Source organism: Salmo trutta, chromosome 12 (genome assembly GCF_901001165.1).
Source record: "Salmo trutta chromosome 12, fSalTru1.1, whole genome shotgun sequence".
In the NCBI taxonomy this organism is placed as follows: domain Eukaryota; kingdom Metazoa; phylum Chordata; class Actinopteri; order Salmoniformes; family Salmonidae; genus Salmo; species Salmo trutta.
Window position 1 is genome coordinate 31,291,817 of NC_042968.1, and position 15,771 is coordinate 31,307,587.

Here is a 15,771-nt window from a genome sequence, read left to right on the forward strand (position 1 = left end):
CCCCTTTCCTCTGCCCTCTCCTTTCCTCTGCCCTCTCCTTTCCTCTGCCCTTTCCTTTCCACTCCCCTCTCTTCTCCCCTCCTCTCTTTTGCTCTACCCTCTTTTCTCCCCTCCTTTCCTCTCCCCCTTTCCTCTCCCCCTTTCTCCTCCCCTCTCCTATCTACAGCATGTGTTCAAGCTGGAGCAGGAGGAGTATTTGAAGGAGCAGATTCCCTGGACTCTGATAGACTTCTATGATAACCAGCCGTGTATCAACCTCATAGAGGCTAAAATGGGAGTACTAGACCTGCTGGACGAAGAGTGCAAGGTACACATACACACACACAGAGTAACTAGTGTGAACCAGTGTTCTGTGTGTCCAGATGCCTAAAGGTTCAGATGACTCATCCAGAGTAACTAGTGTGAACCAGTGTTCTGTGTGTCCAGATGCCAAAAGGTTCAGATGACTCGTGGGCCCAGAAGCTGTATAACACCCATCTGAAGACCTGCTCTCTGTTTGAGAAACCTCGCATGTCCAACAAAGCCTTCATCATACAGCACTTCGCTGACAAGGTACTGATCACTGTGTGTTGTGTGTGCAGTGTTGATGTCTTGGCTGACCCAGTGCTGCTGAGTTCTGTTTTAGTCTCTGTCCGGTTACAGAGAGAGAGAAGTGAGCCGGTTCACTCTATGAATAAAATGAATGCTGTTCTGATTGATAATCTGAGTCAAAGTTGACAGTTCTGATTGATAATCTGAGTCAAAGTTGACAGTTCTGATTGATAATCCGAGTCAAAGTTGACAATAATCTGAGTCAAAGTTGACAGTTCTGATTGACAATCTGAGACAAAGTTGACAGTTCTGAAAATCACTTTGGATTAAAGTGTCAGCAAAAGGACTTTATTTTGTAACTGTTGTGTCCAGGTGCAGTACCAGTGTGATGGCTTTCTGGAGAAGAACAAGGACACAGTGAATGAAGAGCAGATCAATGTTCTGAAGGCCAGCAAGGTGTGTGTCCCTGCCAAACACACACACACACACACACACACACACACACACTGCACGTTCAATGGGTAAAACACACACACACCGCACGTTCAATGGGTAAAACACACACACACTGCACATTCAATGGGTAACACACACACACACCGCACATTCAATGGGTAACACACACACACACCGCACATTCAATGGGTAGCACACACACACACCGCACATTCAATGGGTAACACACACACACACACTGCACATTCAATGGGTAGCACACACACACCGCACATTCAATGGGTAACACACACACACACTGCACATTCAATGGGTAGCACACACACATTTGATGACTTTCTCATTAGTGCGTGTGTTTGACAGTCTGTGTTGTCTCACTGAATGACCTCCGACAGGGAACCCAGTGAAGGTCAGGAGAAACAGCACCCTCTGCTGTCCATGTGCTGTAATGAGGATGTGCACACAGTTGGAGACATTTTCTGTCTCCCAAATAGGCCTTGCAGTGTGTGTGTGTGTGTGTGTGTGTGTGTGTGTGTGTGTGTGTGTGTGTGTGTGTGTGTGTGTGTGTGTGTGTGTGTGTATAAAGACTCACTCTGCCCGTTGTTCTGTTGTAGAGGCCAGCAGCAGCAGAGAGGGGTAAGGGTTAAAACACTCCTTTAACCCCTAACACCTTAAACACACACAGGGTTAACTACACTGGAACAATCATCATCATGGAAACCTGCTTGACTAACCAGTAATAGTGTAGAAGTGATAATGACTCTTTAATGAGAATGAAGCTATAGAAATCAAGCATTTCAACCCATCCTCATGGTTCTGTGTTGACAATAAACACACATTCCTTCTCAGTCATGTGTTCTGCTGTCTGAGCCGTCAGACATTGTGCCACGTCTATGGTCTGATGCTGTGTCTGATGCTGGGTCTGATGCTGTGTCTGATGCTGGGTCTGATGCTGGGTCTGATGCTGGGTCTGATGCTGGGTCTGATGCTGGGTCTGATGCTGTGTCTGATGCTGTGTCTGATGCTCTGTCTGATGCTCTGTCTGATGCTCTGTCTGATGCTGTGTTATCATTACAAACAGCCTTGGTCAGTAGACACCATGACACCTGTTCTGATGGCCCTTTGATTTGGATTTCTACTTTTATATGAATTCTACTTTTAATATGTTTTAGATGTGTGTACTGCAAGGATTTAGATTTCCTAGGTTTCTTTCATTTTTGGTTAATCTTTATTTTGTCGTTGTGTTGTTTGTTTTACATCTGTTGTCCATGTGTCTGTCCCGTCATGACAACAACCGTGAAACAGCTAAAGGTAAACATGCTGCCCTCCTCTTTCTGTCTCAACCTTCGTTCGTTCGTTCTATCTTTCTAACCCATTCATTCTTCCTCACCGTGGTCTCACAATAGTTCAAATGGCACTTAAGTATGTGGGGAGGTGGTGAGGGTGAACGGATGCTGCAGCACTGGAGACTACCCCGGGGGTGGGGGGGCTGAACGGCCGCTGCAGCACTGGAGACTACCCCGGGGGTGGGGGGGCTGAACGGACGCTGCACCACTGGAGACTACCCCGGGGGTGGGGGGGCTGAACGGACGCTGCAGCACTGGAGACTACCCCGGGGGTGGGGGGGCTGAACGGACGCTGCAGCACTGGAGACTACCCCGGGGGTGGGGGGGCTGAACGGACGCTGCAGCACTGGAGACTACCCCGGGGGTGGGGGGGCTGAACGGACGCTGCAGCACTGGAGACTACCCCGGGGGTGGGGGGGCTGAACGGACGCTGCAGCACTGGAGACTACCCCGGGGGTGGGGGGGCTGAACGGACGCTGCAGCACTGGAGACTACCCCGGGGGTGGGGGGGCTGAACGGACGCTGCAGCACTGGAGACTACCCCGGGGGTGGGGGGGCTGCACTGTGGCCCTCTCCCCATTTACATCTTAACCAACCACAATACAGAGAACACACTAACCAATCGCTTTCTCCTTAAACCATAACATGTAGAGTGTTCAGGGTTGTCATTTTAGATAGTTAGATAGAAAGGATGGTAGGAATAAGCCACCCACAGATACCTATGGCTAATGCAAACTATTAGCTTAGCAAGTTTGTGACGTAACTGTCTGTTGGCTGCTGCTACCTTTTCATTTATACAAGTCTCTCTATATATATATGTCATTTAAGAACAGTGTCTTATTTACAATAATGTTTATGTGTGGTGTGTAGTTGGACCTGCTAGTGGAGCTGTTTCAGGATGAGGAGAAAGTGACCAGTCCGACAGGGACCGCTCCAGGAGGTCGAACACGACTCAGCGTCAAACCAAAAGAGATCAGATCTGGAGCAAGCAGCAAGGAGCACAAGAAGACTGTTGGCTGCCAGGTAGATTGATCATAGACACACACACCTACGGACACAGACCAGGGTTGGGACTTGCCAACCAGAGTCAGAATAGCTGAAATGTAAAAGTTTACTCTTTCTCCTCTGTCTCTGTCCTCTCTTCTCCCTCTGTCTCTGTCCTCTCTTCTCCCTCTCTCCTCTGTCTCTGTCCTCTTCTCCCTCTCTCCTCTGTCTCTGTCCTCTCTTCTCCCTCTCTCCTCTGTCTCTGTCCTCTCTTCTCCCTCTCTCCTCTGTCTCTGTCCTCTCTTCTCCCTCTCTCCTCTGTCTCTGTCCTCTCTTCTCCCTCTCTCCTCTGTCTCTGTCCTCTCTTCTCCTTCTCTCCTCTGTCTCTGTCCTCTCTTCTCCCTCTCTCCTCTGTCTCTGTCCTCTCTTCTCCCTCTCTCCTCTGTCTCTGTCCTCACTTCTCCCTCTCTCCTCTGTCTCTGTCCTCACTTCTCCCTCTCTCCTCTGTCTCTGTCCTCACTTCTCCCTCTCTCCTCTGTCTCTGTCCTCACTTCTCCCTCTCTCCTCTGTCTCTGTCCTCTCTTCTCCCTCTCTCCTCTGTCTCTGTCCTCTCTTCTCCCTCTCTCCTCTGTCTCTGTCCTCTCTTCTCCCTCTCTCCTCTGTCTCTGTCCTCTCTTCTCCCTCTCTCCTCTGTCTCTGTCCTCTCTTCTCCCTCTCTCCTCTGTCTCTGTCCTCTCTTCTCCCTCTCTCCTCTGTCTCTGTCCTCTCTTCTCCCTCTCTCCTCTGTCTCTGTCCTCTCTTCTCCCTCTCTGTCCTCTCTCTGTCCTCTCTTCTCCCTCTCTCCTCTCTCTGTCCTCTCTTCTCCCTCTCTCCTCTGTCTCTGTCCTCACTTCTCCCTCTCTCCTCTGTCTCTGTCCTCACTTCTCCCTCTCTCCTCTGTCTCTGTCCTCACTTCTCCCTCTCTCCTCTGTCTCTGTCCTCTCTTCTCCCTCTGTCTCTGTCCTCTCTTCTCCCTCTGTCTCTGTCCTCTCTTCTCCCTCTCTCCTCTCCTCCTGTAGTTCCGGAACTCTCTGGCTATGTTGATGGAGACTCTGAATGCGACCACTCCTCACTATGTTCGCTGCATCAAGCCCAACGACCTCAAGTTCCCCTTCACGTGAGTACCTGCATGCTACTCTATGGTTAAGTTTCCATAGTACCATCTGACTTGGCAAGATGAAGTTAAGGGGAATGTAATTGTGATGTCATGAGGCTGAATGGTTCTCTCCAGGTTTGGCTGGTATGGTTGGATTAACTATGTGAATGTTGTCTTTAGGTTTGACCCTAACATTAGTGGAATGTTGTCTCGAAGTTTGACCCTAATGTTAGGTGTACATTGTCTTTAGGTTGAGCTGAATGTTGTGTGTGGGTCTGACCCTAACGTTAGGTGAATGTTGTCTTTAGGTTTGACCCTAAGCGAGCGGTGCAGCAGCTCAGAGCCTGTGGTGTTCTGGAGACCATCCGCATCTCAGCCGCAGGCTTCCCATCCAGGTGGACCTACCAGGAGTTCTTCAGTCGTTACCGGGTTCTGATGAAGCAGAAGGACGTCCTGTCGGACAGGAGGCTGACCTGTAGGAACGTCCTGGAGAAACTGGTGCAGGTATGAGGGGTTAGAGGTCAGCAGCATACCACCCTGCATCCCACTGCTGGCTTCCTTCTGAAGCTAAGCAGGGTTGGTCCTGGTCAGTCCCTGGATGGGAGACCAGATGCTGCTGGAAGTGGTGTTGAAGGGCCAGTAGGAGGCACTCTTTCCTCTGGTCTTAAAAATAGCCCAATGCACCAGGGTAGTGATTGGGGACATTGCCCTGTGTAGGGTGCTGTCTTTCGGATGGGACGTTAAATGGGTGTCCTGACTCTCTGAGGTCATTAAAGATCCCATTGCTCTTATTGTAAGAGTAGGGTGTTAACCCCGGCGTCCTGGCTAAATTCCCAATCTGGTCCTCATACCATCATGGCCACCTAATCATCCCCAGCTTACAATTGGCTCATTCATCCCCCTCCTCTCCCCTGTAACTATTCCCCAGGTCGTTGCTATAAATGAGAATGTGTTCTCAGTCAACTTACCTGGTAAAATAAAATACAAATAAATTAAGAGGTCAGGCCTGTTTGAGATCAACTACATTGCAATCAGACTGCGCAGAATCAAAGATCTACAAATCTTCTTCTGTCCCAACTATTTATGTCAGAAATGGTCAACTCCAGTCCTGGGGGGCCGGAGCGGTGAGACACATTCTCCCCATCCCTAGCAAACCCAGCTGATTAAACTAATTGCATGATGAGTTGATTATTGGAGTCAGGTTTGTTAGCTGGGGCAAAAGTGTGACACCAATCAGGACCCCGACTGGAGTTTCCCATCCCTGATTTATGTGGTCAAAATGATCAATTCTGGACCTCACCTTGCTCAAACTGATCCCCTAAAACAGGATGTCTGTCTCTCTCTCTCCAGGACCAGGACAAGTACCAGTTTGGTAAGACTAAGATCTTCTTCAGGGCTGGTCAGGTTGCCTACCTGGAGAAGCTGAGGGCTGATAAGCTGAGGAAGGCGTGCGTCCGCATCCAGAAGACCATCCGCTGCTGGCTGGTACGCAAGAAGTACCTCCGCAAGAAGCATGCTGCCATCACCATCCAGAGATACACCCGCGGACACCAGGCCCGCTGGTCAGTGGAGCACACACCTGTCACTCAGCACCCTCTGGACAATCACGATGCAGATAAAAGTAGTTTAGGCTGTATGACTTCCTGAAAAGGAGCCAATCAGAATTGTCTGATGTATTGTAGGAAGTGGGAACATTTTTATAAATATTTATTTGTGATTTGATTGATTTGTTAATCCGATCAGTTGGAGGTTATTGGTGGGAAAATTATAGTAATTCAACAGCATTTTTCACCAATTACTCTGACTACTCTCTCTCCCCTGCCTCTCTCTCCCCTCTCTATCTCTCTCCTGCATCCTCTGTCCCCCTCTCTCATTCTCTCCCCTGCCTCCCCTCTCTCTCTCCCTGCCTCTCTCCCTCCCCTCTCTATCTCTCTCCTGCCTCCCCTGCCCCCTCTCTCACTCTCCCCTCTCTATCTCTCTCCTGCCTCCTCTGTCCCCCTCTCTCATTCTCTCCCCTGCCTCCCCTCTCTCTCTCTCCTGCCTCTCTCCCTCCCCTCTCTATCTCTCTCCTGCCTCCTCTGTCCCCCTCTCTCATTCTCTCCCCTACCTCCTCTGTCCCCTGCCTCTCTCTCTCCCCTCTCTATCTCTCTCCTGCCTCCTCTGTCCCCCTCTCTCATTCTCTCCCCTACCTCCTCTGTCCCCTGCCTCTCTCTCTCCCCTCTCTATCTCTCTCCTGCCTCCTCTGTCCCCCTCTCTCATTCTCTCCCCTGCCCCCCCCTCTCTCTCTCCCCTGCCTCTCTCCCTCCCCTCTCTCTCTCTCTCCTGCCTCCCCTGCCTCTCTCCCTCCCCTCTCTATCTCTCTCCTGCCTCCTCTGTCCCCCTCTCTCATTCTCTCCCCTGCCCCCCTCTCTCTTTCCCCTGCCTCTCTCCCTCCCCTCTCTATCTCTCTCCTGCCTCCCCTGCCCCCTCTCTCACTCTCTCCCCTGCCTCCCCTCTCTCTCTCCCCTGCCTCTCTCCCTCCCCCAGTCTGGTTAAGTACATGCGTCGTACCCTGGCAGCCATCACTATCCAGAAGTTCCAGAGGATGTGTGTCCAGAGGAAACTGTACCTACAGAAGCAGGCTGCTGCCCTGGTCATGCAGACTATCCTCAGAGCATACATGGCCCGACAGAAATACCAAGGGGTGAGAGACGCATACACTATATACACACACACTACATGTTTCTTGTTTTACTCTCTTTGTGGGGGGGCATTTGGTGAGTTTAGGATAGAAGAACCAACAAACACACACACCTAGCACTGCCAGCTAATAGCACAGCTGTCCTGCATGTCTGTCAGCAGTGTGGTTTATAAATAACTCCAGTACAATGTTGGATGGACTTGGGTCACCCTCATACCTGGACCACTCCCAGGGAGTTAGGGAGAGAACTAGGCTGGTGTCTCTGGTTACTGGGAGCTAGGGAGAGAACTAGGCTGGTGTCTCTCTGGTTACTTGGAGCTAGGGAGAGAACTAGGCTGGTGTCTCTGGTTACTGGGAGCTAGGGAGAGAACTAAGCTGGTGTCTCTCTGGTTACTGGGAGCTAGGGAGAGAACTAGGCTGGTGTCTCTCTGATTACTGGGAGCTAGGGAGAGAACTAGGCTGGTGTCTCTCTGATTACTGGGAGTTAGGGAGAGAACTAGGCTGGTGTCTCTGGTTACTGGGAGTTAGGGAGAGAACTAGGCTGGTGTCTCTGGTTACTGGGAGCTAGGTAGAGAACTAGGCTGGTGTCTCTGGTTACTGGGAGTTAGGGAGAGAACTAGGCTGGTGTCTCTCTGGTTACTGGGAGCTAGGGAGAGAACTAGGCTGGTGTCTCTGATTACTGGGAGCTAGGGAGAGAACTAGGCTGGTGTCTCTCTGATTACTGGGAGTTAGGGAGAGAACTAGGCTGGTGTCTCTGGTTACTGGGAGCTAGGGAGAGAACTAGGCTGGTGTCTCTGGTCACTGGGAGCTAGGGAGAGAACTAGGCTGGTGTCTCTGGTCCCTGGGAGCTAGGGAGAGAACTAGGCAGTTGTCTCTGGTCACTGGGAGTTAGGGAGAGAACTAGGCTGGTGTCTCTCTGATTACTGGGAGTTAGGGAGAGAACTAGGCTGGTGTCTCTGGTTACTGGGAGCTAGGGAGAGAACTAGGCTGGTGTCTCTCTGATTACTGGGAGCTAGGGAGAGAACTAGGCTGGTGTCTCTCTGATTACTGGGAGTTAGGGAGAGAACTAGGCTGGTGTCTCTGGTCACTGGGAGCTAGGGAGAGAGCTAGGCTGGTGTTACTGGGAGCTAGGGAGAGAACTAGGCTGGTGTCTCTCTGGTTACTTGGAGCTAGGGAGAGAACTAGGCTGGTGTCTCTCTGGTTACTTGGAGCTAGGGAGAGAACTAGGCTGGTGTCTCTCTGGTTACTGGAAGCTAGGGAGAGAACTAGGCTGGTGTCTCTCTGGTTACTGGGAGTTAGGGAGAGAACTAGGCTGGTGTCTCTGGGAGTTAGGGAAAGAACTGGGCTGGTGTCTCTCTGGTCACTGGGAGTTAGGGAGATAACTAGGCTGGTGTCTCTGGGAGTTAGGGAGAGAACTAGGCTGGTGTCTCTCTGGTTACTGGGAGTTAGGGAGAGAACTAGGCTGGTGTCTCTGGGAGCTAGGGAGAGAACTAGGCTGGTGTCTCTCCGGTCACTGGGAGTTAGGGAGAGAACTAGGCTGGTGTCTCTGGTTACTGGGAGTTAGGGAGAGAACTAGGCTGGTGTCTCTGGTTACTGGGAGCTAGGGAGAGAACTAGGCTGGTGTCTCTGGTCACTGGGAGTTAGGGAGAGAACTAGGCTGGTGTCTCTGGTTACTTGGAGCTAGGGAGAGAACTAGGCTGGTGTCTCTGGTCACTGGGAGTTAGGGAGAGAACTAGGCTGGTGTCTCTCTGGTTACTGGGAGTTAGGGAGAGAACTAGGCTGGTGTCTCTCCGGTCACTGGGAGTTAGGGAGAGAACTAGGCTGGTGTCTCTCTGGTCACTGGGAGTTAGGGAGAGAACTAGGCTGGTGTCTCTGGTTACTGGGAGCTAGGGAGAGAACTAGGCTGGTGTCTCTCTGGTTACTTGGAGTTAGGGAGAGAACTAGGCTGGTGTCTCTCTGGTTACTTGGAGCTAGGGAGAGAACTAGGCTGGTGTCTCTGGTTACTGGGAGCTAGGGAGAGAACTAGGCTGGTGTCTCTGGTTACTTGGAGCTAGGGAGAGAACTAGGCTGGTGTCTCTCTGGTTACTTGGAGCTTGGGAGAGAACTAGGCTGGTGTCTCTCTGGTTACTTGGAGCTAGTGAGAGAACTAGGCTGGTGTCTCTGGTTACTGGGAGTTAGGGAGAGAACTAGGCTGGTGTCTCTCTGGTCACTGGGAGTTAGGGAGAGAACTAGGCTGGTGTCTCTGGTTACTGGGAGCTAGGGAGAGAACTAGGCTGGTGTCTCTGGTTACTGGGATTTAGGGAGAGAACTAGGCTGGTGTCTCTGGTTACTGGGAGTTAGGGAGAGAACTAGGCTGGTGTCTCTCTGGTCACTGGGAGTTAGGGAGAGAACTAGGCTGGTGTCTCTGGTTACTGGGAGCTAGGGAGAGAACTAGGCTGGTGTCTCTGGTTACTGGGAGTTAGGGAGAGAACTAGGCTGGTGTCTCTCTGGTTACTTGGAGCTAGGGAGAGAACTAGGCTGGTGTCTCTCTGGTTACTGGAAGCTAGGGAGAGAACTAGGCTGGTGTCTCTCTGGTTACTGGGAGTTAGGGAGAGAACTAGGCTGGTGTCTCTGGGAGTTAGGGAAATAACTGGGCTGGTGTCTCTCTGGTCACTGGGAGTTAGGGAGATAACTAGGCTGGTGTCTCTCCGGTCACTGGGAGTTAGGGAGAGAACTAGGCTGGTGTCTCTGGTCACTGGGAGTTAGGGAGAGAACTAGGCTGGTGTCTCTGGTTACTTGGAGCTAGGGAGAGAACTAGGCTGGTGTCTCTGGTCACTGGGAGTTAGGGAGAGAACTAGGCTGGTGTCTCTCTGATTACTGGGAGTTAGGGAGAGAACTAGGCTGGTGTCTCTCCGGTCACTGGGAGTTAGGGAGAGAACTAGGCTGGTGTCTCTCTGGTCACTGGGAGTTAGGGAGAGAACTAGGCTGGTGTCTCTGGTTACTGGGAGCTTGGGAGAGAACTAGGCTGGTGTCTCTCTGGTTACTTGGAGCTAGGGAGAGAACTAGGCTGGTGTCTCTGGTTACTGGGAGTTAGGGAGAGAACTAGGCTGGTGTCTCTCTGGTCACTGGGAGTTAGGGAGAGAACTAGGCTGGTGTCTCTGGTTACTGGGAGCTAGGGAGAGAACTAGGCTGGTGTCTCTGGTTACTGGGAGTTAGGGAGAGAACTAGGCTGGTGTCTCTCTGGTTACTGGGAGTTAGGGAGAGAACTAGGCTGGTGTCTCTGGTTACTTGGAGCTAGGGAGAGAACTAGGCTGGTGTCTCTCTGGTTCCTGGGGCCATGTTGGGGTCAGGTGACATGGCAGTAGTTAGGGACTGTCCCACTGACTGACACACACACACAGCTGACCTCTTTAACATAACCCTGCCAGGATATCTGTTTGTCTGTGCATCTGTTTGTCTCTCTCTCTCTCTGTGTCTGACATCACTCGTCTGTTATATTAGGTAGAAGAGTAGACACTAGATAGATCTCCTGTTGTTGTGGATTAACAGCAAGATGAAGCCCAGGAGACCAATAAGAGCTCAGGAACACCAGAATTCTCACATTACATTCACTGGAACTAACTCTCTCTTTCTCCCTCTCTCTCCACAGTTGCTGCGTAACCACAAAGCTGTGTTCATCCAGAAACACGTGCGTGGCTGGCTGGCCAGACAGCGGTACAAGCGCTCTCTGCGAGCCATCGTCTATCTGCAGTGCTGCATCAGGAGGATGAAGGCCAAGAAAGAGCTGAAGAAGCTGAAAATCGAGGCCCGCTCCGTTGAACATTTCAAGAAACTTAACGTCGGCATGGAGAATAAGATCATGCAGCTGCAGAGGAAGTTAGATGAACAGGTGGGGCTCTGTAGAAACCAGGCGGCCATTTTGAATCTTTGTGTTGCTGGATAACAAACTCTCTCCTCCAAGAGTGACTGCTCGAATAGAATATGCATCTTCACACATTACATTAACATGATCTCTCTCTCCCAGGCTAAAGACAACCGTGTGACTAGCGAGCGGCTGAACTCTCTGGAGACGTCCCACGCGGTGGAGAGTGAGAAGCTGAAGGTAGAGGTGTCTAAGCTGAAGGGGATAGAAGAGGAAGCCAAGAACAACGCCAACCGTGTCACTTCCCTTCTGGAGGAGCTGGAGAGGCTGAGGAAGGAGCTGACCACCACCCAGAAAGAGAAGAAGACCATAGAGGACTGGGCTACCAAGTACAGGGATGAGATGGAAAAGGTGAGGGATGTGGTGGGATAGAAAACGGCTCACTCTAGTCATCTCTTCATCTTGTCTCCTCCAATCACTTCTCAGATATATTTCAGTTAAATGGCTCCCTTTCATACATTGTTCCCATAGTGGCCCTATAGAAGTGTGACAAGTTTGTATAAGAATGTGTGTCGTGGTTCAATGGTTTAGGACCCAGGGGAATCTACTGCAGACTGGGCACATGGCGGGCTGGGAGGCCATTGCCTTGGTGTAGGTGAGCCAGGTAGACTAGTGTAGTGTGGGTGTGTAGGTGAGACAGGTAGACTAGTGTAGTGTGGGTGTGTAGGTGAGCCAGGTAGACTAGTGTAGTGTGGGTGTGTAGGTGAGACAGGTAGACTAGTGTAGTGTGGGTGTGTAGGTGAGCCAGGTAGACTAGTGTAGTGTGGGTGTGTAGGTGAGACAGGTAGACTAGTGTAGTGTGGGTGTGTAGGTGAGTCAGGTAGACTTGTGTAGTGTGGGTGTGTAGGTCAGACAGGTAGACTAGTGTAGTGTGGGTGTGTAGGTGAGACAGGTAGACTAGTGTAGTGTGGGTATGTAGGTGAGACAGGTAGACTAATGTAGTGTGGGTGTGTAGGTGAGACAGGTAGACTAGTGTAGTGTGGGTATGTAGGTGAGACCGGTAGACTAGTGTAGTGTGGGTGTGTAGGTGAGACAGGTAGACTAGTGTAGTGTGGGTGTGTAGGTGAGACAGGTAGACTAGTGTAGTGTGGGTGTGTAGGTGAAACAGGTAGTCTAGTGTAGTGTAGTGTGGGTGTGTAGGTGAGACCGGTAGACTAGTGTAGTGTGTAGGTGAGACAGGTAGACTAGTGTAGTGTGGGTGTGTAGGTGAAACAGGTAGTCTAGTGTAGTGTAGTGTGGGTGTGTAGGTGAGACAGGTAGACGAGTGTGGGTGTGTAGGTGAGACAGGTAGACTCGTGGGTGTGTAGGTGAGACAGGTAGGCTAGTGTACTGTGGGTGTGTAGGTGAGACAGGTAGACTATTGTGTACTGTGGGTGAGACAGGTAGGCTAGTGTCGTGTGGGTGTGTAGGTGAGACAGGTAGACTATTGTGTTCTGTGGGTGAGACAGGTAGGCTATTGTGTACTGTAGGTGAGACCGGAAGACTAGTGTGGGTGTGGGTGTGTAGGTGAGACAGGTAGCCTCGTGTGGTGTGGGTGTGTAGGTGAGACCGGTAGACTAGTGTAGTGTGGGTGTGTAGGTGAGACAGGTAGACTCATGTGGTGTGGGTGTGTAGGTGAGACAGGTAGACTATTGTGTACTGTGGGTGAGACAGGTAGGCTAGTGTCGTGTGGGTGTGTAGGTGAGACAGGTAGACTCGTGTGGTGTGGGTGTGTAGGTGAGACAGGTAGACTATTGTGTACAGTAGGTGAGACAGGTAGGCTAGTCTCGTGTGGGTGTGTAGGTGAGACAGGTAGACTAGTGTAGTGTGGGTGTGTAGGTGAGACAGGTAGACTAGTGTAGTGTGGGTGTGTAGGTGAGCCAGGTAGACTAGTGTAGTGTGGGTGTGTAGGTGAGACAGGTAGACTAGTGTAGTGTGGGTGTGTAGGTGAGCCAGGTAGACTAGTGTAGTGTGGGTGTGTAGGTGAGACAGGTAGACTAGTGTAGTGTGGGTGTGTAGGTGAGACAGGTAGACTAGTGTAGTGTGGGTGTGTAGGTGAGCCAGGTAGACTAGTGTAGTGTAGTGTGGGTATGTAGGTGAGACCGGTAGACTAGTGTAGTGTGGGTGTGTAGGTGAGACAGGTAGACTAGTGTTGTGTAGGTGAGCCAGGTAGACTAGTGTAGTGTAGTGTGGGTATGTAGGTGAGACCGGTAGACTAGTGTAGTGTGGGTGTGTAGGTGAAACAGGTAGTGTAGTGTAGTGTAGTGTGGGTGTGTAGGTGAGACCGGTAGACTAGTGTAGTGTGTAGGTGAGACAGGTAGACTAGTGTAGTGTGGGTGTGTAGGTGAAACAGGTAGTGTAGTGTAGTGTGGGTGTGTAGGTGAGACAGGTAGACGAGTGTGGGTGTGTAAGTGATACAGGTAGACTCGTGGGTGTGTAGGTGAGACAGGTAGGCTAGTGTACTGTGGGTGTGTAGGTGAGACAGGTAGACTATTGTGTACTGTGGGTGAGACAGGTAGGCTAGTGTCGTGTAAGTGTGTAGGTGAGACAGGTAGACTGTTGTGTTCTGTGGGTGAGACAGGTAGGCTATTGTGTACTGTAGGTGAGACCGGTAGACTAGTGTGGGTGTGGGTGTGTAGGTGAGACAGGTAGACTCGTGTGGTGTGGGTGTGTAGGTGAGACCGGTAGACTAGTGTAGTGTGGGTGTGTAGGTGAGACAGGTAGACTGTTGTGTTCTGTGGGTGAGACAGGTAGGCTATTGTCGTGTGGGTGTGTAGGTGAGACAGGTAGACTGTTGTGTTCTGTGGGTGAGACAGGTAGGCTATTGTGTACTGTAGGTGAGACCGGTAGACTAGTGTGGGTGTGGGTGTGTAGGTGAGACAGGTAGACTCGTGTGGTGTGGGTGTGTAGGTGAGACAGGTAGACTATTGTGTACTGTGGGTGAGACAGGTAGGCTAGTGTCGTGTGGGTGTGTAGGTGAGACAGGTAGACTTGTGTGGTGTGGGTGTGTAGGTGAGACAGGTAGACTATTGTGTACAGTAGGTGAGACAGGTAGGCTAGTCTCGTGTGGGTGTGTAGGTGAGACAGGTAGACTCGTGTAGTGTGGGTGTGTAGGTGAGACAGGTAGGCTAGTGTAGTGTGGGTGTGTAGGTGAGACAGGTAGGCTAGTGTCATGTGGGTGTGTAGGTGAGAGCAGGTAGACTAGTGTAGTGTGGGTGTGTAGTTAAGAGCAGGTAGACTAGTGTACTGTGGGTGTGTAGTTAAGAGCAGGTAGACTAGTGTAGTGTGGGTGTGTAGTTAAGAGCAGGTAGACTAGTGTAGTGTGGGTGTGTAGTTAAGAGCAGGTAGACTAGTGTAGTGTGGGTGTGTAGGTGAGACCGGTAGACTCGTGTAGTGTGGGTGTGTAGTTAAGAGCAGGTAGACTAGTGTACTGTGGGTGTGTAGTTAAGAGCAGGTAGACTAGTGTAGTGTGGGTGTGTAGTTAAGAGCAGGTAGACTAGTGTAGTGTGGGTGTGTAGTTAAGGCAGTAGACTAGTGTAGTGTGGGTGTGTAGTTAAGAGCAGTAGACTAGTGTAGTGTGGGTGTGTAGTTAAGAGCAGGTAGACTAGTGTAGTGTGGTGTGTAGTTAAGAGCAGGTAGACTAGTGTATGTGGGTGTGTAGGTGAGACCGTAGACTCGTGTAGTGTGGGGTGTGTAGTTAAGAGCAGGTAGACAGTGTACTGTGGTTGGTGTGTTAAGAGCAAGGTGAGACTAGTGTAGTGTGGGTGTGTAGGTGAGCAGGTAGACTAGTGTAGTGTGGGTGTGTAGTTAAGAGCAGGTAGACTAGTGTAGTGTGGGTGTGTAGTTAAGAGCAGGTAGACTAGTGTAGTGTGGGTGTGTAGTTAAGAGCAGGTAGACTAGTGTAGTGTGGGTGTGTAGTTAAGAGCAGATTAGACTAGTGTAGTGTGGGGTGTGTAGTTAAGAGCAGGTATGACTAGTGTAGTGTGGGTGTGTAGTTAAGAGCAGGTAGACTAGTGTAATGTGGGTGTGTAGTTAAGAGCAGGTAGACTAGTGTAGTGTGGGTGTGTAGTTAAGAGCAGGTAGACTAGTGTATTGTGGGTGTGTAGTTAAGAGCAGGTAGACTAGTGTATTGTGGGTGTGTAGTTAAGAGCAGGTAGACTAGTGTATTGTGGGTGTGTAGTTAAGAGCAGGTAGACTAGTGTAGTGTGGTGGTAGTTGAGCAGGTAGACTAGTGTAGAGGTGTTAGCTAAGAGCAGGGTAGACTAGTGTGGGTGTGTAGTTAAGAGCAGGTAGACTAGTGTAGTGTGGGTGTGTAGTTAAGAGCAGGTAGACTAGTGTAGTGTGGGTGTGTAGTTAAGAGCAGGTAGACTAGTGTAGTGTGGGTGTGTAGTTAAGAGCAGGTAGATAGTGTAGTGTGGGTGTGTGTTAAGAGCAGGTAGACTATGTAGTGTGGGTGTGTAGTTAAGAGCAGGTAACTAGTGTACTGTGGGTGTGTAGTTAAGAGCAGTAGACTAGTGTATTGTGGGTGTGTAGTTAAGAGCAGGTAGACTAGTGTAATGTGGGTGTGTAGTTAGAGCAGTAGACTAGTGTATGTGGGGTGTAGTTAAGAGCAGGTAGACTAGTGTAGTGTGGGTGTGTATGTTAAGAGCAGGTAGACTAGTGTGTGTGGTGTGTTTAAGAGCAGTAGACTAGTGTAGTGTGTGTGTAGTTAAGAGCAGTAGACTAGTGTACTGTGGGTGTGTAGTTAAGAGCAGGTAGA

At 50.6% G+C, this 15,771-nt stretch overlaps 1 protein-coding gene across 1 annotated transcript in view; it reads left to right on the forward strand.

The window, feature by feature from the left end:
• Positions 1 to 15,771, forward strand: part of myo5aa (myosin VAa) — a gene marked incomplete in the record, with an annotated part of 100,621 nt that overhangs the window by 48,581 nt on the left and 36,269 nt on the right. Inside the window, 11 exon segments of the mRNA XM_029767954.1 lie at positions 167 to 307; positions 427 to 552; positions 904 to 987; positions 2,293 to 2,298; positions 3,204 to 3,356; positions 4,376 to 4,473; positions 4,761 to 4,956; positions 5,803 to 6,014; positions 6,979 to 7,135; positions 10,761 to 11,000; positions 11,136 to 11,384. Coding sequence (XP_029623814.1) covers positions 167 to 307; positions 427 to 552; positions 904 to 987; positions 2,293 to 2,298; positions 3,204 to 3,356; positions 4,376 to 4,473; positions 4,761 to 4,956; positions 5,803 to 6,014; positions 6,979 to 7,135; positions 10,761 to 11,000; positions 11,136 to 11,384 — 1,662 coding nt within the window.